Genomic DNA, 22,811 nt, shown 5'->3' on the forward strand with positions numbered 1-22,811 from the left:
CAGAGTGATTAAAGAGCTATGGCAGACTACCATGACATGCTTTGCCCTTAAGTTAAGAAAACCTCATAATTGTTACATCTTCCTCTATCCTTGTTCATTTCTTTCATTTCAGTGTTTTACATTAAGTTTTTCGTTGTTTGACATTCAGCCTCTTGACTTAACATACACTTTGGCATCTCATACCCCCCACTCCTTCATCATCTCTGAGCTGAGATGCTATCCTGCTCACTCCTTGTTACAGCTGGGTTCTTCATTGCAAGACTTTTGACCTTTTTGTGTCAAGGCTGTGAAAAACACCACAAATTCATTTTTGCGTTCACTGAAAATGTTTTAAATTACTATTAAAATCTGAGTTCTCTGTAAGTTGGTGTTCAACTAAAAGTTTCCGTTTGTGCCTCCATGGACTGTGTTCTGTTCTCTTTTTGCATTAATCAGTGTTCTGGATCTATGATTTGGCATTTAGCTGAATTTAAACTCAAGCCCAACCTTGTTATTTTTAAACTGTTTTTCCCATGGTTCTCCTATTTTCATGGCCTGCCAGAAAAAAAAGGTAAAGTGTAAAAACAAAAACACATATCACAATTGTGAGTTGATAACTCATTGCCTATCTCATTGTCATGGGATACTGTCTCATTATCACTGCTTTCAGCCAAAAAAATATCAAGGTATGTGAATCAGTTCGACAGTTACCTTAAATGACAAGGGTCTTTAAACTGGCATAATCATTTAAAATTTTCAATTTTACTGAAAGGAAAATAGATCAATACTTAATTACACAATTAAGCTAATATCACGTGTCAGCAAGAACACCTTGTGTGTTTTATTAAGGTTTTATTCAACAAGATAAATGTAAAAACTTGGAAAAAACAAACAAACATAAAAAAAAAAAAAAAACTAAAATTTGACCTACAAGACGAATTGGAGCTTAACACAAACCATGGACTTTACGTGGACTTTTTTAAATACCAGTATCTACTTTTTGTGGGAGCGAAAGGTCATGGTAGTTGATAACAATAACATGAAGGCAAACGCCCAGATCTACAGAACATGTGGATCGTCTTCGGAAACGTGAGATCGATGTTAGAGCTCCTCAGCTGGGTATCCCTGGCACCATGATCCAGTGTTAACACTTGGCGCACCTTACAACCAGGTATAAATGCAGCTTTATATCTACACACATCTACGCTTCTACTGAGGATACTTGTGGAGACACCCCAGCGTTAAGGTGAGTACATTGTGAGAGACGTAAACTGAACACGAACCGCGGTGACAGCTAGCAGGCTAACCTCATATGCTACAGCAGCTGTCAAGTTGACGTAATGCTAGCAAGGTGAAATTTTAGCTTCATACTGGCTTAATAGTCTCTTTGTAGTATCATTTAGAGCTTTGCAAAATAATACAATAAACGGGTTCTTATCTTTACTGCTGTGAATATAAACTTCTGCCTCCGCCAGGGGTAAATACAGGTAGCCAATGTTAGCTTAGCACTGTGTTGTTGTACAGCTATGGTACAAAAATGGCCTTAGATACAACTCGTTGCACTGACTTGGAAATTCACGATGTAAAAAAAAAAAAAGCAAGATAAAAAACAACTATGATATCTTTATTTGGACATCATTTCGCCGGTTTATACAGCCCGTAGCATTATGGTATGTATTTAGGAGGGCGTTCCTCAAACTGTCAACACAGCTCAACATATGAAGTGGGAGCCACACCAAACTGCATGTTTACATATTCTAAATATAAGTCAATAAGCTTCAGCCTGTGTAGACTAGCTCTGTCCAGACTGTGTGTAAGTCTTGCTGGTCACAGCAGTTGTTATAAAGTGTTTGTGTTTCACTGTAGAATGGCTGGCCTAAAAGAAGTGGACTGCTCAGTCGATGCCCTTGCTTCTGCCAAGATGATGGAAGAAGTTGGGGATACTTGTGCCTCAGACCCCTCCAGTTCTCCCCCCAGCCCTGAGTGTGCCATCTGCCTGCAGAGCTGTGTTCACCCAGTACGTCTCCCCTGTTGCCATGTCTTCTGCTTCCTCTGCGTTAAAGGAGCCTCCTGGCACAGCAAGCGCTGTGCTCTATGTCGGCAAGAAATCCCAGAGGACTTCCTGGAGCGTCCTGTCCTCCTCTCACCTGAGGAACTGAAAGCAGCAGCTGCAGGGGTCAGCCGAGGAGTGGGCACAGGTGGTGGATCCCATGGAGACTTTGCATGGTACTATGAGGGGCGTAATGGCTGGTGGCAGTATGATGAGAGGACCAGCCGCGAGCTCGAGGAGGCCTTCTCAAAGGGCAAGAAGAGCACAGAAATGCTGATCGCAGGGTTTCTTTATGTGGCTGACCTGGAAAACATGGTGCAATATCGGCGCAATGAGCATGGACGCAGACGCAAAATTAAACGGGACGTCTTAGATATCCCAAAGAAGGGAGTTGCTGGACTCAGATTAGACCCTGAACCCACTCCTAACCCTGCTTTACCAGTGACCACCTCTGTTACAACAGCACGTGTCAGCTCAGCTGATGGATCAGACACAGCAGGCCCATCACAGGCCTCAACTTTTGGTATTCTCGTGTCTCTTCCTCCTATAAGACCTCCAACACTTCTGGGGCGCCATCCTACCAGTCCTCTCTCTCCCTCACTCTCATCCCTGGAAGAGTCTTTCTCCCAGCTCCTACTGAGCCAACCAGAGGGTGAAGAGGTTGATGGAGATGATGACACGTATGAGTATGCATCTGGTAACAGTGACAGTGAGGAGGAGGAGAGGGAGAGCGAAGGGGCAGACTTGGTTTCTCAGAGAAGACAAAGGCAAAGACCTCTGAGAGACAGCCAGCCCACCAGGATGCCCCCGAGAGGCGGAGACTCCAGCTCTGCACTCAGTCTTCGCTCACATAGTCCTGATGGACAGTGCACTGTGACAGAAGTGTGACTGTGGACTGGACAGTGACGTCTCCTCAACCAGTTTGGCAAAAAAGCTTAAATCACAAGTATGCATCTCTGAAGGTCACATGAAATGGAAAAATATGTCCATGTGCCAAAATGATCCTGAAATGCTTTTCTTTGCTTTCATCAATATTTAGGTTTATCTCAGAGCCTTTGGGTGAAGCCTTCCTGTGTTTGTTTTATACGTAACAGCAAACAGTTTGTTGTGATCCCAAAAAAACAGTTCTATAGTAGTACAAGCAAAAAAGTCTTGTTTTCTTGTGTGAAACTGTCATCCGTCCTTTAGATCGTTTGTGACAAATGCAATACAAATATCATTTTAACTCAACTTCCTCTCCAATCACTTGTCCTCTAACCTCCAGCTAGGCATGGTATTAGTGTTTTTTGTTCCTTTTTTGAGTGAAGGTGTAAAAATGGAGCTTGAAAGTAGTAACTACAGAGGGCTGATCCTACTGTTTGACTGATTCGTTTTACGTTGAGCTTAAATCGAGACATCATCATCAACCATGTGTGCACATGTTAGAGCAAGTGAGGTGAAGAGAGTCCCTCTGTTCAATTGTGAATGTCTTGTTTTAAATTATTGCGTGTGTGTGTGTGTGTGTGTGTGTGTGTGTGTGTGTGTGTGTGTGTGTGTGTGTGTGTGTGTGTGTGTGTGTGTGTGTGTGCGGTGTGTCGTGAGCAGCATAAGGTGCTGAAAAGCTACTGGCAGAACCACTGGAAAGTTGAAGGCTATATGTGTAGAGAGGCACATTTGGATTTCTATTTCTTGCCGTTGTATTCTCAATAGGGCTTTTATCAGGGCACTGACATTGACATGTACTTGGGTGAGCTCCAGCTGTTCCTTACAAGATCTGTTTTTCATCTTTTCTTATGTAACTGATTTCATTTCTACTTCCTCACTGTTCGAGTCCCACTCTCAAAAATGCTCTAACTGTCTGTGTGTGTGTGTTTTGCAGCTGTTGTGGTTGTCTGTCAAGTCATTAAAGGTGTCTATCAACAATGTAAAAGCACATTATGACTGGTTATTCTTATTTTGAGGCTGAAAACAAATGTTGAAATCAGAACATGAAGTGAAATTGATCCATAGATCTGTATTCCACATTTGTTCCAGTTTTAGCTCTTTGTACCCCAGGAGTCCACAAGATGGTGCTGTTGCACCATATAGCTTTTGTTACATGCACAACCTGTTCAATCCTCCCAGGTTGCGACAAGAACTACTACTTAATACTGAAAGAGTGAAACTCTATTCAAACTCAGCAAACAGGCTGATATAAAGACAGAAAAAGGTGGCCAATGGACTTTTCCTTAAACAGTTAACTGTTAATTGTTTATGACCTGACTGCTGTGGTACCGTATTATTTTTGTTTCGATTGAGGTTCGAAGAACAGACACGTCAAAATGTAGCCAATCTTAAGCTTTATAATACCATTAATTGAAAATAGCTGTTTTCTCTCTGGCATTATTAAGTCTAGAAAGCATTTAATAACTCAAACTAATAACTAGTCTAATAATAGATACTTGTAATAATGTATTTCTGTTTATTTTCACAGCTATGTAGATTCCATGTGCGAAGCTGATAATCTGCTCTAACCACTGGTGCAGTCTAAACTCTGGCTTTTGGTTCAAGTTTCCACAGAATTTGTCTGTGGATGGGCTTATGCCAAAACTACATTGACGGCCATCAGCTGAATTATTTGCCAGTAAGAGAAAACCCAGGGTTTCAGTGCAAGCACTGAGAATGTGACTGGAATTAAAAACAGGCATAATGAGCCAGATTTGGGCTGCTGCCTTTTCATAGCTTTCACTACAACTGTGCAACAGTAACCTCAAGGAGGAGGCTGCTGAAATGCTCATTAGCAAAGGATGAGCTTCAACCACATGTGAATGCTTTGATTTCTGGGTGGATGTGGTTCAGAGGTAGCCTTTCAACTTGAAGATGGCCGGTTTGATCTGGTCTCCATGTCAGATCCCTCTTTAAAAAGTTGCAGAACCCCATTTTCCTCTAGAGGGCATAGCCTGAGCTGTACAAACGTGAATCATTAGCCTAACGTATGCCACTTGATCAACTGTGTGTGTGTGTGTGTGTGTGTGTGTGTGTGTGTGTGTGTGTGTGTGTGTGTGTGTGTGTGTGTGTGTGTGTGTGTGTGTGTGTGTGTTTGTGTGAGAGAGACTGCTGAGTGCTGACTTGACGTGTAAAAGCACCAAAGTCAATGCATAAGTTTAGTTTATTTACCATTTTGTTCACCATCACTTGTTCACAAAGCAGTGCTTGCAGACCTGGGTCAACACAGCTGCGGAGACAATATCAGTTATGTTACAAAGAAAAAAAGAGGTGAATTTCTAGTTCTTTGGATACAGACACTCATTCCATGGTACAAAAGTATGTGTCCTTTCATTTTCCATTTACTCTAGTCATAATAAATAATGATATTTTGTGAATCTAACTGGGGATTTGACAGAAACCAAATCAACTGAATGTTTTGAAGTAATGTTAGAAATATGGCCCGTTACCCAGGTACTAAATCTACACCCAGGTTCCTGGGGTTAAAAGCATCTGTTGTTGATGTTTAGCAGTCATAATATGGATTAGCATTCAAACGTATAAATATGTTAACAGGTAGCATTCAAACGTATAAATATGTTAACAGGTAGCATAGAAAAATGTGGTGGATAAAAAAAAAATAGGGTGGTTGCAGTGGCTAGTGCTGTTGCCTCGCAGAGACAAGGTCACCAGTATAAATTCAGGTTTAAGCCAAGTGTGCCTTGGTTCATGCGTGGATTCTCCCTGCATACTCAGGCTTCCTCCAACAGTCCTAAAACATGCTAATAGGGTTGATTGGTGATTCCGAATTGCTAGTAGGTATAAGTGTGAGCGTGAAAGGTTACCTAATTCTGATTGTCAGCCCTGTGCTTGACTGGTAACCAGTCCAGGGTGTACCCTGCCCCTCACCCAAAGACAGATGGGATTAGCTCCAGCCACCTGTGAGTGTGAACAGGATAAGCAGCAGATGCATGGATAAGAAATATATTGGTTGTGTGGTAAATGTAGTCAAGGATCAGTGAGTGGACATAAAATGCATAAATAAAATTTGATGTTCTTTACCAATTAATGTTTTTTTATCCACTGTATACTAACCTCAAAGTGTCTGTAAGATTATAGCCTAAGGTCAGAGTGGTTCCCCACAAATTCTCAACATTTTTAAATAACACTGAATGTTTATATGAACGGTAGGCCTACACCTCTTTCTGCTCTAAAAATGAAACCAAAATAAAGCCTGGATGGATGGTGGCCAAAGACTTTTTGACAAATGGATGACCTCACCTAAGTTGCCATATTGGAAATGTTGACTCAACCTTCAAAAAGTAGAGTTAAAGCAGAGGTGAGCCTTAGCCTTAATGCTAATAGCCCATGTGTCAGTCAAGTCAGCCATGCCAAACCCTTAAGTTTGATGTTGTCAAAAAATAAGAAAGCTGATAGAGCAGAAAACAGTGTGACAGTATGGAGTGATATGCAGGAAAAAGGTTGCAGATTAGAAATGAACCCGGGTCGCCTGCTGGAGGGCTCGCCTCAACCCAACCACACAGCCATACCAGTGTCTGGCATCCCCTGTTGTAACATCAAATTGACTTATTCAAACTGAAAGGGAAGAACTTCCTGACCTGTGCTACTGCCAGTTACCACAAGGAGCACCAAAAATTTTGGCTTTACTCCACAGCAGCAGCTGTATTGTCAGTGTTTTCAATATTGTTCCTGATTTACATTATTTAGTCTGCCTTGTTGATGGTACAAAGCTCAGCAACAGGACTTGTCGTGGTCTTCATAGAGATGCATCAATAATAAGGTATTTATTGTGTAGGGTATCACCTAAGCTGGAATGCAATGAGACACTGACAGATTTATATGACATGGAAACAAACTGTTTTTAGATTGAACATGTATAGATGTGGGGGATATGTACTGTGGGGACATGAGACAGGTGGTGCTGATGTGAAGGACAACAAGAGAAGAAGAAAAGAAAACATGATGTTCACATAGGAGCGGTTCCATTGTCACTGTGTTAAAAAAGAAGCTGGGTGTGTGTCTCGACATGCATGCTTAAGTTGAAGACTACTGCTGGTCTGGGCATGCAGACATACATACCCAGTCTGAAACCAGACAGACAGACAGAAAGGAGACAACACTTCTACATGTTTTCGACACATAGCTGCCCTTTAACTCCCTCAAACATACGTGCTATCATATCCTGGTCGAATGCCTGCTGCAGTTTCCTTCTTCACACCACAGAAAATACACACAGTCTCCAATCCATCCACAAATAGTCCTGATGGTCATACCCATATCTTTCGGCACCCAGAGGCCCACAGCAAAGCATTGTTGTTGTGAGGATTATTTATGACCTTGTTTTTGTTGCACGGTACTTAGCTGGTCTATTTTATGTATGTAGTCGAATGAAACTTAAATCTACAAATGTCCAAGAATATTGCAGCTCTCCCCTTGGCCTAACAGGCTGAGTAAACTTGTAAAATTGATAGTTCCGTTTCACAAGCTTTTCTTCTGCAGCTGTGCAAGTTGTATCGCGTGTGTGGGCTTCATCCATGAACAACACATCAGTATTTCCAATCATAATGCTTAGATTCACAGACAGGGTATCTCACTCCTACAGGAGCCAGGAATGACTTCACTCCTACCGCAGCCATCATCAAGCTAACGCCATTAGAGCCTATCAGGTGACACGCCTCGCTAAGCCTGGTGCTACTGAACCATTTATAACAACAAGGCATCACGTCAGTACTATGATGACTTCCAAAATCATGAAGTTTAGATTAAAGGTATGCTTAATTTGACCTCACCATCTGTTAAAGTCTTGCTTTCTATTGATTCTGCTTTCTAAAGACGACTTAAACAGCTGGTCTTTCGAAATAGGAAAGAGTTTGCTTCTTTAACTGCTTTCTGAGGGGTCTCAAGCACTGACCAAAAAATCCTGCATACTCTCCCTTTAATATGGACTTTTTATGTCAGAGCTCACGCATGCTGAAAGGACGTTTTTTATCAAAATTCATAGATGCATAGAGAGTCAGCAAATCTTGATTAAAACTCCTGCCAGGAGTTACAGCCAGGCATATATCTATGAGTGAGACTTTATCAAGATAATTTAGGAAGTCCTCACAGGGGCTTTAACATAAATGGCTAAAATCTACAACTAAAAATGAGATTATCAGCCCCAAAGTAGGTTATTTCTAAATGCTATTTCCCAGCTTCCCCGTCAGGTTGTCCCTGACTGGACTGATTTACTTTTGGAGTCCCTTTAACAACTTCACGCCGGCTGACAGAGCTAAGCAGTGAGAAGTGAGATCTGTGTTTTCCTCTGCTGTAAGAGGTGTCTTGGGTTTATTTTGTATATTGGTCAACACTGGAGTTGGACTGCCTAAGCGAAAAAAGGACAGAAGAGCAGAAGAAAGCTAAACAGGAGAGTGATAGAGCATAGGCTAAAACTCAAGCTAAGCTGTTTGTGATAATGTTCATTCCAACCCAGAGTCAGCAGTTATTCTGCAGTGGTCTGTTCAAACTTGACTCTATCAATAAAATAAAGAGTGAGGTTACTTAAGCTCTGCTTGGTAGATGACTGGCAGGACATAGCTAACCAGGATTTACTAACATTACACGTTACAGACATGTCTCAGAGCACCTGGCTAAATTAGCTGGCTGCTAAACTACAGTACACACTGAGTTTACAAAGTTTGCTTGTTGTCACTTTTCAAACAACAGCGCTACCTAACATTGCTCTGTATCTGGTATAAAATTGTCTTGAACCAATAAAACTAGTGATGAATAGAAAATCTCTCTAATCATTTTCTTCAAAATAAACACACAGTTTGGTAAGAGTCACATCCTCACAACCATAGACTGTGGACAGCATGGTTCTGCCATTTATCATTGTACGGTTTTGAAGCCAAAATACCCCCGTCACAGGCGCCACGATTGTAGCAGTTTGCAGCCAGTCTGCGCAGTAGAGACGATAAGGGATTCCAGGAGAATCTGGGTGGAGCTAGGTGGCAAAAAAAATTTTTTTTTTTTCTTTTAAGAGTCTAATCACTTCTTGACTCTACCTTCCGACATATTTTGAAATCCCTGAAAAAAATACACGAGAAGGGCATCCGTCAATCATTGTTAAACGTTATGTAAAACCTTGTTTTTAACCTTGTATAACTAATGAAAATGAAACTTTAAAAACAAAGAGGACTTCAATACAAGACAGCCAAAATACATCTTCAAATCACTACAACTTGGACGTGAAAAAAAATCCCACAAGGTGTATTAATTTTTTAAAGTTTGACCACAGCCCATCTGGAATGGCAGGAAAGCCGTTTTTTATCATATACTGCAGCCAGTCACCAGGGGGAGCAGTTTTTGTGGAGACCTCATTTCGAGCGAAGCAAGTGGACGTCCTTTTTTTTTTTACTGTCTATGCTCACAACATTGGGTGTGAATGCTCATGGGAAATGGAGTCTTTAATTGCTGTTGTATAAGGGTTAAAATATTTAATCTTTAATAGATTTTTTGAAACACATATTCTGATAGCACAGCTGATGAAGGTGGATTGACCAACAACATCAGAGTTTAAAATCATGCCGGCAGCTCTGAGTAGCTGTTTAGTCAGTGCCAATGTTTGGACAATGCTAATTTCCACACCAATGAGACTACAGTTAACATCAAATCAAATCAACTCAAATCAAATCAAACTTTATTTGTATAGCACTTTTCATACATGGCTTTGTAATACAAAGTGCTTTACAACAACAAGAACAAAAAACAAAAAATTAAAAATAAAAATAAAATGAAATAACAAGAACTGGAATAAAAACCAGAAAATTGCATAATTGGAAGCATAAGACCCAGCAATCCCCCCTCCCCAAACCACATTTAATATACGCACACACAAAGACATAAAAAGGAAATTCTGACAGAAAACAGGGTTAAAATAAGAATTAGAGGACCGAGGAAATGCCATCTTGAATTAAAATGAGGAAACACAGGAGCTAAAACCAAAAATGGTAATTTACTAATTAAAAATAAATGCATAAAAAAATAATAATGAATACAATCAGCTAAAAGCCGGATCAAAAAGGTAGCTCCAACTTTGGCAGCTCCTGTAGGATATAATAGTCCAACATCAGCGATACTGTTTGATATTACTACAGCATAAGCATTAGAACTAGTGACCCTAGGGCTTGTTTCAATAAATCCTGTGTATAATGTGCATACAACCCCAGTTGGATTAGTGTACAGTGATGTTAAAAAAACAAACAAAAAAAATTAAAGTTTAAAAATGGATTAAAGCTCATATTAAACCAAAATAGTGCAAAGAGAATGTTTCAAATGTTATTGTGACAAAATAAGTTGTTTTTCATTAAAATTATGCCTTTAAAAATTTAATACCAGCAACAGGTTTCAAAACAGTTAGGACAGGGGCATGTTTGCAGTTATGCCTCATCACTTCCTCTCAACAACGCATATTTTTAGCTCCTCAACACTTTGGAGTCTCATTTGTTTTGTTTTTTTGTGTCATGATGTGCCAAATGTTTTTAGTAGGTGACAAGTTGAGACAACAGACATGCCAGTTTAACACGCTGCGACAGAGCTGTTTTAATATGTGGATAATGTGGGGCAAAATGTGTTGTGCTGAATTATGGTCTGTCTTCCCTGAATGAGGATAGCAACATTATTTCTCCAAAACCTGTATATATGCAGAATTAATCCCAGATGTGTATGTGATTTGCATCTATGCTTTTAAACTGCAGGCTGATAACAAGATGGATGGTTCCTCTCCTCTTCAGAGCACAGGATACATCAGTCAAGAATGTCAGATTTTGAGCTGTCAGACCACAGGTCAGTTTTCAACTTCACCTCAGTCCATTTTTGAAGAGGCTCAGACCCAGAGAAGTCTCCGGCATTTCTGGTTCATATCTGGTTTCCTCTTTGCAAGAAACAGTCTTGACCTACATTTGGGACATACTGTGTTTACAAACAAAGGTTTTAAGATGTGATTTTGAGCCCATGCAGTGATTTCCACTACAGACGCATGTCTGTTTTAAATATAGTGAGTCACCTTTACGCTGTTTTTGGTTGAAGAAACTATTTTCAAACCACCTGAACCTCTCCCAGTCAGCATTTGCACAGTGTCCCAACTATTGTAGAATTGGAGTTTTTAAATGTGGATTGCTTTTTCCAAGCCACCAAATATTTTTGGACTTTGGTCCTTAACAATTCTGAGGCACATATTTTCTTAGCCTCAGTTGTGGGAAGGCTCTAGTGCAGGGGTCGCCAACCTTTTAAGACTGAGGGCAAGCTCCAGGGAAATGAGTGGTATGAAGGGCTACTTGTCTGATACAGACTTTCTTAACATAATTGCACAAATCACTTTTCAGTAACAATAACAGTAGTAGGAGAAGTAATACTAAGTAAGGAGGCTGCTCACTTGTAATTGTTAATTATTCCACAATGAGAGCAGCACTGTTTTTTGGAACATGCCTCCCAGACACCTGACATGGTTCCTGCGGGAACCCAGGTACCCATGGGCAGCATGATGGTGACCCCTGCTCTAGTGCTTACAAGTGACTCCTCCATCTTCTGTAATGCACTCAATTTCCCTGTGCTAGTATGTGTGTGTATTTGTGTTAGGTGAAAATATTTGTGAGGGCTTCAGGCCAGACGGCAGACCATGTAGTGGCTCCCAGCTGACCACTCCATTGAAACGAAATTAAAATTGTCCATTTGTCACTTGATAAATAGACCACCACAGTCACCTCTGCAGGGCAACACCTGCTGATCTCCTGAGAGCACGCCGCTCTTGTTTTGAAAGGCGAGCCTCAAGGGTTGTCTTTCAAAGTGGGGACATTTGGGCCTCTTTCTATTTTAATGGAGAGGTCTGAAATTCTTAAGGGCCTTTTAGGATCCTCCCGACTGTCCTTGATGGTCCCACCTCTTGCACTGCCACACTCATCATCGGGCATTTGAGATGGCCGTTTCAATGGATGGACCCAGGCACACTGACAGTTAGGACATGTGGACGAAGATAAACCTGACAGGATCGTGACTTGAGCCGCAGCTAAACAGATGGGACTTTTTGTACTTTGTAGATAAAGTGGGTGAAAAATGGACGTGTAGAGTGGTGGGATTCAAGAGTACACCTTCTGTCTAACTGGGTTGACCCCTAAATTCATAATTCAAGCCGTCAACAGTCCCAGTAGATCGACTGCAGTCTAGAAATCTATCTTGTGCCTGATATTGATACAGCTACTAAGAAGGGCTGAGCCAACTACTCTTGCTCACTTCACCTCATTTAACAACTCCAAACTCACAACTGTTATCTAATAGAGAAAAGCTTCTCTTCCGGTGTAATTTTTTTTTCCTATGACCATGAAAATACCAATGAACAACCAACCATCATGAAAAAGCTTTTAACAGGTGTACACCACCGCAGCTTGTTTACCAAACTGTGTGCCCACGTGTCTGTTGCAGGTGGATCTCAATGCCAGAGCATCTGTTTAAATGCAGCGGAAAAATGCAAACACCGTAGAACTCGAAAGTACACAGACATGCATGTTGTTTGAGACATGTAAACGTTCCTGGTCTGTAACAGTTTAACAAGAGAAAATATTCATTATAAAACCAGAGAAGGCCTGAAGAAAGCAGTAAAACAGCTGTAAAACAGCTCAGTAACAGGTCATCTGCTTTCCTTCCTGTTTAACCTCTAAAACAGGGTGGTCCTGTCACTCTCTGGTTCAAATTTTTGTGAGACACACTCACATATGAGAGGCAGTTAACCAGCTATTTTGAGCCCATAGCAGTAGCAACTGACACATGCTGGGGATTTCAGTGTAGACCTCGAGCACAGCTCCAGTGAATGAGCGGCTCATCAGTAGAGAGACGCGGTGCAAGGGTCAAAGAGCGCAGGACAGGTGGATGTGGGTGAGAAGAGGTAGCCAGGGACGTGATTTTCACACGTGCCCTCGACAACCTGAGAGTCATTATGTCAGCCACCAGGGACTTGTTCAGTCAGATGCAATGCTCATAATCACATGTATGGAACATGTATTGAGCTTGTCTACATGAATAGAACTTCAGGAGTTTGCCCAGTGACTCTGCGGTTGACTCTCTGACTGTGAGCTATAAAAACCCTGACCAATATATTTCACATTATTTATGGATATGTTTATTTTAATGCAGCGTTACATGTAAAAAAAAAAAAAAATCCATATACCATTCTGCAGTTAGACAGTTTCCACTCATTCATGGACCAGAACTTTTTGATTGGAATTTTGTTGATTTTGATAAGAAATAGCAATAAAATTCCTGTAGAAAGCAACACTGCTGTTGCAAAATGAGTTTTGCAACACAAGTTCAAAATAAGACAGGATGCTGCGTAAAATGTTGATGGAACAGATGCTAATGATTTGCAAATTGTTGAATTGAATGTAATTTAGTGTTAAAAAGTAAAAGAAAGCATTTCAAAGTATATCAGTCAGATTATGAGGAACTACACACACACACACACACACACACACACACACACACACACACACACACACACACACACACACACACACACACACACACACACACACACACACACACACACCTAAATCTATCTATCTATCTATCTATCTATCTATCTATCTATCTATCTATCTATCTATCTATCTATCTATCTATCTATCTATCTATCTATCTATCTATCTATCTATCTATCTATCTATAAATATAGTCTAATTTTAGTCAGAGTAGTCAGCAATACAAAATATATTTATAATCATTTTTACAAGCAAAGAGTGAAAAAAAAAATATCAGAATGAAATTTCCCAGCATGAAAATGCGTTGAATTTAGGATTTTATTGTCTGTTATTTACAATATCTACGGTGGCCTGTAGGTGTCAGACTATTTGCAACAGCCAAAAAATGAATGCAAACGCAACTACAAGGTAAGCGAAAAGAGTGTAGTTATCCCAAAGGATACTGAAAAGTTGTGGAAGTAGGTAAATGGTTTTGATTTTAACTTCAGCTGTGACAAATATATCTTTATTAGGGTGTCACCTTGTGATATTCCTTATAGTACTTATACTTCTTTATTTACTGGTATTATGTCATCTTATAATAAGCTTTTTCAATCAGTTATGTCATAACGTTAGCATTATAGCTGTCTTTATCATAGATGAAGTTAACATCCATACATCCATTGTGTTGTGGCTCTTCCATTTGTGTTTTCCCGTTGGCATTCGTGTTGCTCTTGCAAACCGACTAACACTAAACAGCCACCATAGATATGAGTGTTTGTAGACATTTTACTATCAAGACTGAGGGATTCTAGAGAAATAACTGTGCAAAAGGAAAAACACCAATAAACAAGACTGGATGGCTGTGATCTCCAGGCTGCCCTTCATTAGAAAAAAAGACATGACTCTGTAGTGGAGATCACTGCATTGGCTCTGTATGTACATGAGGATATCTTTAATATTGTTTGTGTGTTGGTGCTGGTTTATGTCAAATTACACCAAAAAATGGACACAAAAAAAAAATACTTGTGTAAGCTTGTAGGAATACTCCAGGGATTCTTCTGTGCCATTATGCAAAAGGATTTTTTGGGAGTGTTGTTCCCTCTGCTATCAGAGTGGGTGTGATAAGTTGGTTGTGCCTGCGCCAGGGGAGCCATGGTTACAGTTCAGCTGTCTGCTCTTATGTTCCCTTTCTTCGTCTATTTGTCATCTGTCTGTCTCTGCTATCATGAATAGCCATGTGCAGAAGAGAACATGCTGTGCCAAGCTGTGCCAGGCCGTGTCTGACTTCAGTGTGCTCAGTTGGGGAAAAAGGGGGGTGGCAAGTGGGGGAGAAAGAATCGCAGGAGAAAAACTGTCATGTATGCTTTATACTGTGAGTGATTTCATGCAAGCAGCAGCTTGTCAAGAGTTAGCATGGCAGCCTGATGAGGACACAGGAGTGATGGCCAACCGGACGCCTTGTTAAAATACCCTCATGTGGCCCAAGTAGGTGCCAACCTGTAAGACGGACTCTCATTTACACACGCATATTGACTGAAAGAAGAGACAGGAGGCAAGATGGGGGCTCAGGAAAAGGTATCAAGGCAAAGAGGCTGAGGATGAAATTACATAAGAAATGTCTTTGAGGTGAGAAAAATGTAGGAAGTATACTAATGGATGATTAGAGAACAAAACCTAATGGGAGCAATTTAAACCCTCAATCTGTCAACTATTGTTAGATATTACATGTTTGATAACTCATGGGGAGGCAGAAATAGCAACAGGCAAGATGAAAGAAAGCTATGGAGACAGATAGAGGAATCAATGCTCTCCGCCTCTCTTTATTTATACCCCCAAAGACAGCAGGCTAAGATTTCTGGCACCAAAACACACGTCACGCTTTCTATTTCTGTCTGAGGTGCCACATAGCACCTAGAGGTTGGGTGACAGGGCTGAAGCATCGTGGGGCCAAAGCACTTCCGTACACCACCACCCCTCCCCCAGCTTCTACATGACATTTCACACTTAGACCACCCCTGCCAGGAGGGACATACATGTGTTGCAAAACATGTGCTCATGCTCATGTGAAAACGTGCTTATGTGAAACCGTTTCTTTGGAGAGAAAGCTGAGGGTTGTGACTTCTGTATGGCTTAAATTTGTGTGTACGTGTGAAGCTGCGAGTGTGCGATTCCTCGCCTTTGAGGAGCATGGCGCGAGGGGAGCCTGAGGTCGTTGATCGAGTCTCAGGAGGCATGAAAAGTGACGTAGCTCCTTCACTGCTTCCCACTGGGAAGCTTAAGAGATCTTTAACTGACAGTGTGCTGTATTATTTTGCTCCAAAAAGCTTAAAGAGCTTCTTTTCTAACTCTTAATTCTTTAAGAAGGAGCTCCAGAAATACTGAACTTGGGAACAATCATTTTTCTCTACCAGCTGATATGTTGAAGTTGGTGTACAGTTAGCTCATTTGCAGCTGCAACACCACTTGAGCCGCCACAGCATTGGCATGCAGGGAGCTGCTGGTATCAGATATCCATAGGCCTGACATGTAGTAAATCATCAGAAATACAAGCCATCGTTTATGGAACAATGCAAAGCTGCAATATAAAGAGACAGAGTCTTCAAGTCAAAGCACTGTCATATTTATTACCAAGAAAAAATACATTAAAGGCATATTAGAGTAATCTGTCAAAGCTGTTATTTGCACATCTCAAATATATTACTTAGACAATATAGTACAGTAAACACACTGTTGTTGACAGATAGCAGGTTGCAGCTGGGAGCACAGTTGCAGCTTCATATTCATCAGCTGCCAGCCACGTTGAATTTGATTCAACATGACCGCAACAAGGGTTAAGCACATGAGCATGCACCCTCAAACTAGGGCTGCATGCAAAATCTCATTATACAGGAAAAAAACTTGAAATTTAAATACAAAAAAGAGGAGTGGATAATCTCAATGAACTGCAACAAAGCGAAAGTTGGCTGATGTATTGGCAAAGGTTTGGCACAGAAGAAGCAAAAGCCACGGCAACACTGGAGAATGTTTTTGATGCATTTTATCTTTAACGTTTTGTCTCAAACCCGGCAGCAAACATGGCATCTCTTACAGCACTTTGATCAACATAAAAGTCTCAACTATTTACACAAAGAGGATTTTCCCAGAGGAAGGAAAGGGGCAAATGGAAAGGCATCACATAATGACTGTTTCAGTCTGAAGAGAATACGAAGCAAGAGGTCGGTGCTTCAGAGCAGGACTTGGGGTTCTGGTCTTGGGGCTAGGAGTGCGAGTAAGGGGGCTTGGGGGGCGATACAAAGGACCTGATGGGGCGGTGATCCTGGCAGTGGGTGTGCGGCTTGCCCATCTGGATGGTGGTCGCTGGTTGGCTGGCCGTGCAGGGCGAGAGAAACTCTTCTGGGCATTGGCTGTGGATCGTTCATCTGGGTTCATCTGTAAAGAAACGTAAAGGGACATTTTTCAGTTTGTATCAAAACCTGCTCAATTTTCAGCTGTAGTCTTGGTGGAATGAATGCTAAATCTGAACTCAAGAAGCAGAGTTGTGCCTACCTGCTGTGGATCCTGTCTATAAGCATCGTGTCCGGCTCTGGGGCTGGAGCTGTACTCATGCTGGATTTCTAGCATGTCCAGCAACTCAATAAGTCCTTCATCCCCTACTCGAGCACAGCCTGGCACTTCCTGTCCTGCCAACCCGCCCCTCTGGATCCTCTGAGCTCCTGTGGACACACTTGAGACCCTGTAGTCTATTTTGGGCTCCACAGGTTGGGTCAAAGGCCTCCTTGATCTTTCTGCTTGACTCAGTCCTTGGTCTCGATCTACTGTACTGTTAGCCCTGGGTCTGACCTTTGGGCTTCCAGCCACCTGTGATCTCCTGTGTGACAGCTGGGGACTTACATGGGGTCCTTTAGAACTGCTGTAGCATCCTCTGTGATCCTTGTGGTTCTGTCTTCCACAGTCTGATACGGGCCCCCATTCTTGGCTGGTCTCTACCTCTGCTGTCAGCGCGTCAGAATCTGCTTGGCATTTCTGGTTAGGCACGCGCACGGGCGCCCTGCCGGCGACTGCAGTGGCTCCCACAGCTCTGCGCTGACAGCCAGGGGTGGGGCACTTTGGCTCTGGACCCTGTTGGGTCACCACCCCAGATTCGGTCAGCATTTTGCCCTCATTTTCCTGAAGCATGGCTCCAAATTTCCTGAGAACAGAGGGGCTGCTGCACTTCCTGTCACCCAGGGCCCCAACATTGAATGACTTTCTGTCCAGAGCAGGAGATTCAGCTGCTGTGGTTGTGAGCTGTGAGCGTGCTGGCACTGCAAGAGCATCCCTTTGTCCAAGAGGGGGCTTGTTACCGGTGTTTTCTTTGTTAGGAGAACTCTCTCTGTGGGTGGAGCACTTTATTTTGGACAGTTGGTTCTTCCTGTTTTGAGACTCTTCAAAACTGCCCAAATACTGCTCTTGGCCAAGTCTGAAAGTCAGAACTTAGAATATTAACAATCATTCTATCACACTTTGTTGTCCTGCAAAATATTCTCAAATGAGGGAGTATTCACCTTTCGTTTCCATGACTTCTTCTGATGTCATCCCTGTTTGAAGGGCTGTCCGGGCTCACCTTGATTGTGTCACTGAAGCGCTGAAAGAGACAGGAAAAATATGCTTACAAGAACCTCTACATTAACTCTGCTTGACAAGTCAGCAACTTAAAGATCATTGGCAAGACTCTGTCTACTGTACCTTACCAAAACTGAACCTCGACTGACCTTTGTTCATTACTCAATATAGCAGTGCTGGAACTATTCTGATCTACTGTACTAATGTCATGTTGGCAGCACACGTGGGTTTACATGTGGACCAGGGAATGCTTTAATGTAACGGCTTTCGTTTCAACTGTATCATCAGGAGTTCAAGATGAGTTTGATTGACGGCAGTGGAACTACATGAAACTAACACCTATCTGGTAACCTGTGAGTGTAAGCAGGCTGGAAGGAACATGTGAACTGAAATCAATATGTTCCTGACTGAACCTAAGCTTTGACTCATATCATGTCCAGCTGATCTGTTCCTTCAGATGTGCAAAAGCCAACAGAGTGAGGCATAAGAAAAAGAAATAAAAATGGGATTACTCACCACATGGCGGGCTCCATTGTTCTTCCGGCTCACTTGCTTCCCTTGCCCCAAATAATCCTGCAGTAAATCTCCAATCTCTGAAACGCCATTGGAGTGGCAGTAAGCGTAGCCGTTCTGATGACTCACAGGGAAGTTGTACCCGTTTGGGCTGTAGTTGCAGGCGTCACTGTAGTGATGTGGTGCAGCTGTAGCTCTGGCGGGGTTCTGGTGGTGATGCCCAAGGCCACAATCCAACTTGCCATCATTTTTTGGGATGTCATTGGTGATATAGTTTGCACCTCTGCGGGCCTGAACTTCATTGTACAACTGAGGAGTTGACACCCAAAAAACACATTCACAATAGTTAGCTAACTCTGTACCCAAAACAGATGTGATTACATTATACAGATTCACAATGTCTCACATCTACAGTACATGGGGTGACATTTTTAAACATGTTCCTTTGCTTTGTTTGCTAAAACATCCAAACTTAATTTACCCATCAGAACATGCACACAGTGTACCAAACTACAGGCTCAAGATTGGAGACAGGAGCTGTGTTTACACAACAAACACGACTTATAATTAACACGAAACTGTTGCACAGACTAACCTATATTTATGATAAGCACATGTTATTTCAATGAGCATCTGTTCCCCTTTGCAACTTTTAATAGTTACTTTAGTATCCATTTTCAGACCGTGTGTGTGTGTGTGTGTGTGTGTGTGTGTGTGTGTGTGTGTGTGTGTGTGTGTGTGTGTGTGTGTTTCTTCAGTGTGTCTGTCACTACCCTCACTACCTCACATTTTAATTGGCCTGTTAACATTTGTCTGTATCATTGCTCCAGCAAGGCTGTGAGGTTGAGTCAGTCACTTCACTGCCAACGGTTTGTTATGGTGCATAAGCACATTTTCTCGAGTAACACTAACATATAATGATTCTTGTGCCTCACTCCAAAATAAATCTTGTAGTTTTTATTATTCTAATACTGAAAAGCCTATTTCTAACACTCAAGCTACCATATTTCTCCTCAGTGTTTCTACCTGAATAGATGCAGTATCATACAGAGACGGCCAAAGAATGAAGCTGCTGCTGTAGAGTCATGCTTAAACTCTTTGGTCCTACATCCATGCACACAGAGTCAAATTTGCTGTCCTGAATTATCAATACGCCAATATGATGCAGCTGATCTTTTATGACTCAAACATAACAGTAGTTCAAGGAAAAAGGGCAGCACCAGATTATGTAACTACGACCCTTTTTAATGTTATCTCACCTCTTCGATTTTCTTTTGGATATCCTGCAGCTGGTCCTCCCACTCCTGCATCTCTGAATCAAAGTTGTCCATCAGCTCAGGCCTCTCTGTCCCCCAGCCCCGACCACCGTGTTCCAGCCCACGCTCCAGATCGATGGCTGCCATGACGTAGGCCACTCGATACCGACAGGCCTTTTTTTAAAATAGCAATTTCCCCTTTCTCCTGCTCCACTTATTTTTTTTTTTAAAGGTCAGTGTCTGGTTGCCAGTCAGGGGGGAAGGATCAATAGCCTGGAAGCACTGTAATGACAATGAAATGGGAGAGACATGATTGGCATACATTATAAAATTACATAACAACCCTGCTTTTTGTTTTCTACAACTAACACGGTCAAAAAAAGAAAGTGTTGCATATTTTTAAATTTTATCAGGATTTCAACTAAAGTATTGCAGCACAAATTTTATATCCGGATAAAGTTAAATTATAAAGACACTTGGTCCAACCCAATGTGATTCTGTTTCCGGTCAACATCTTTCTTAAACCTCTCTTGTTGGAGACTTTCCCCTCACAAGGGTCAGACATTTATGGTCGTCTTCTCTGCATTCTTGTCCAAGATTCACAGGCATGTAAGTCTACCTATGCAGCACGTGTGGACATGGGTGTTCCATGACACTCGAAGTGTTAAGACCTCTGGTCACTTTGACCTCCAGCTCGTCTCTATGAGGCCTCGTGACTTGGAAAGACAAGCCTAAACTAAATGTTAGGAACAAAATGTCTCCAGAGAGATTCTTCTGGGTTGCACACATTCAGAATCTCCTCACATGTGGCCCAGTCAACAATCCACAGTGCCATGGTTAAGTTCCACGCTAAAACGAGTTTCAGTTGCCCAACAGTTATTTCCATTCCTTTCAATTAAATTTAGTCAACCTGTGTTTGTTGTTGTTGTTGCCATCAATGAATACAAGTGCCCTGAAAGAAAGTGCCCGAATGTACCATCCACCACCCTCCCACCTGTGATGTAAGAGTAGAGATATTAATAATCTTGTAACTATGCATAGTAAACTGGCTGCGTGGCCTATGAGCATGGAGGACAGAAATAGTGAGAGTATTGTTTTAATAATAAAGGTAAAAAATTTGTTCAAAGTTTCACCAGGAAAAAAATGCTTGAAAATGTAAAAAATAAAAAGGAAAAATTAAACACAACTCTTAACAAGAGAGTAGGTTAAATAATGTCTTGCTGTCTATATCTTAACACTTCAAACCCATTAAATGACAATATCGTCCAATCAGGCATCTAAGCACAGTGAATCACCTTTTGTGCGACATTGAATTAAAGCCTCCTGAGCTTACCTTGTTCAATATACAGATTTTTGTCCTTCAGTAAAAATCCTGTCAGCCCTCCTTCCTGCGCACTGTTCAGCACATTCACTCTCTGTCGCCAAATTGTCAACTCCTCTCTCCCCCCTGCTTCCCCTTCGCTTTTGCCTCCTCTGTGTTACGTAAATCACCGCGGACTGGATTTAAAGGGACCCCTTCTCCTCGTCACGCCTCGGTGTCGGGGTTAAGTCCGGAGCGTTGAGTTAAGGGGTAAACAACTTCTGATCCAGCCGGGGTCCCCAGGCTTTATAGCGCTCCACTGTGTTTACGTGGGCGCGCTGCTGGAGCCCGGGTCCAATATCATAATGTCAAATTTATTCCAGCATTTGAAGTCTCGAAGGGACAACTGTCGTCACCAGCATCCCTGCTATAATTACTAGAGAGGGAAAGTGTTTACATAGCTATTTCAGCTGCCGCGAGCTCTCGGCCAATAGTATTCTCTGTTGCTACTCCGCTTTAGGGTGCCTGGGCAGATTTTGTCTTGTGACCATGCCCCATCGCAAATCATTTTTCCAGGGGATGCCAAGTGGGCGTGGGTGACACAGTGACTAATAATGTGTCACAGTCAATAATATCTTTATTGAAGTTAGTCACGAAAAGGAAACTGCAAGGTGGATGCCTGGCATGTTTGGCAACATTTCAGCCATATTTTATTCTTTAGTGACATCAAACTTTACACATCACAATATTTGCTTATATATCAGTGAAGATACATTGAATAAAACTGTATTAGGCTTCAAATTCTGTATGTGTGAAACTGTGCAAAAGAGTCTGAATCTTCAACTATGTCCTAAAATATGTGACATTTATGGTCTTGACTCATGCCGCAGTGACTTCTGAAGACAGTTGCTGCTGTTCATCAGCCACAACATCAATTACTAATGCCAGCCTTTAATCAGGGGTCCTGTTGGGAATTTTCAGGCTCACCCGCCCCTTCCCCGCTTAAGATCTAACATTTGGCAGAGTACTTAATCATGAGAATTCCTTCCAGTTAGAATCCCCGGGATCATCCCCAGTATTCCTACACCTGTTGTGTTCCCTGTCAAACCTTTCAGAAGTTTAAGAGAGGGTTAAAAACAGACTTTATCCTTACTTTACCTTGAGGAAACAACAGCGGGATGGTACAGGAAGTGTCTGTCTGAAAAACAAAGAGGAGATGACTGCTGTCATCATATGCTACAAGAGGAAATATATTTAGCAGCAAGGTTACGCCAGGTCATAACTGTAAGTGTATGGAAAGGTGATTAAGCTACCACTTGTGACCTTAAAGCTCAATGAGGGAGTGCTAACCTTGGATGGCTTCCTTATCTGATATAAAATTTCTTTCTAGAGTATGAATTTATAATCCAGCCTTACATAGCTTTCAGCTACCTCTCATGACTGATAAAAGCTAGTTTCTTTTTTCACACCTGCTAGCTTTAATAATTGTGTGACTTTGTTGGAAATAGTTTTTTTCATTTTGCTGCAAAGACAGATTAGATGGCCTCTAATGCCCTTATCATGTACCCTCATCACACAGCAAAGTCCAGCAGCTGTTGGCTAGTTAGCTAGCTTCATATCGAGACTGGAGGTAGCAACAGAAACCTAGCCTGGCA

General features: G+C 41.8%; 2 protein-coding genes across 3 annotated transcripts; one reads left to right on the forward strand and one right to left on the reverse strand.

Moving 5' to 3' along the window:
* Nucleotides 1-1,024: 1,024 nt before the first annotated feature.
* On the forward strand, nucleotides 1,025-3,923 carry LOC141801536 (E3 ubiquitin-protein ligase rnf146-like). The gene is made up of 2 exons (XM_074684585.1): nucleotides 1,025-1,225; nucleotides 1,846-3,923. Exon 2 carries the CDS (start codon nucleotides 1,847-1,849, stop codon nucleotides 2,915-2,917), a length of 1,071 nt encoding a protein of 356 aa, XP_074540686.1. The 5' UTR covers nucleotides 1,025-1,225; nucleotide 1,846; the 3' UTR covers nucleotides 2,918-3,923.
* Nucleotides 3,924-16,120: 12,197 nt separating this feature from the next.
* Nucleotides 16,121-22,356, reverse strand: LOC141802083 (uncharacterized). Of its 2 annotated transcripts, none has more exons than XM_074685495.1 (6): nucleotides 22,315-22,356; nucleotides 19,860-20,138; nucleotides 18,604-18,909; nucleotides 18,030-18,109; nucleotides 17,032-17,944; nucleotides 16,121-16,914 (listed from the first exon to the last, which is right to left on the reverse strand). In XM_074685495.1, the coding sequence occupies exons 2-6, from the start codon at nucleotides 20,001-20,003 to the stop codon at nucleotides 16,657-16,659; spliced, it is 1,701 nt and encodes a 566-aa protein (XP_074541596.1). In that variant the 5' UTR covers nucleotides 20,004-20,138; nucleotides 22,315-22,356; the 3' UTR covers nucleotides 16,121-16,656. The 2 variants fall into 2 exon arrangements, with proteins under 2 accessions (XP_074541596.1, XP_074541597.1); XM_074685496.1 differs by lacking the exon at nucleotides 22,315-22,356 and adding an exon at nucleotides 21,190-22,291.
* Nucleotides 22,357-22,811: the final 455 nt, after the last annotated feature.

Source organism: Halichoeres trimaculatus, unplaced genomic scaffold (genome assembly GCF_033239565.1).
Source record: "Halichoeres trimaculatus isolate MK-OKI-2021-1 unplaced genomic scaffold, fHalTri1.1 fHalTri1_scaffold_13, whole genome shotgun sequence".
NCBI classification, from domain to species: Eukaryota; Metazoa; Chordata; class Actinopteri; order Labriformes; family Labridae; genus Halichoeres; species Halichoeres trimaculatus.

Excerpts from the sequence above, each read along its gene's own strand:
- LOC141801536 (XM_074684585.1), top strand. The coding sequence starts at position 1,847 with ATGGCTGGCCTAAAAGAAGTGGACTGCTCAGTCGATGCCCTTGCTTCT.
- LOC141802083 (XM_074685495.1), bottom strand. The coding sequence starts at position 20,003 with ATGGCAGCCATCGATCTGGAGCGTGGGCTGGAACACGGTGGTCGGGGC. Across the intron at positions 17,945-18,029 it reads AGAAGTCATGGAAACGAAAG|ACTTGGCCAAGAGCAGTATT; the intron begins GTGAATACTCCC and ends TCTGACTTTCAG. Across the intron at positions 16,915-17,031 it reads ATAGACAGGATCCACAGCAG|ATGAACCCAGATGAACGATC; the intron begins GTAGGCACAACT and ends GTTTCTTTACAG.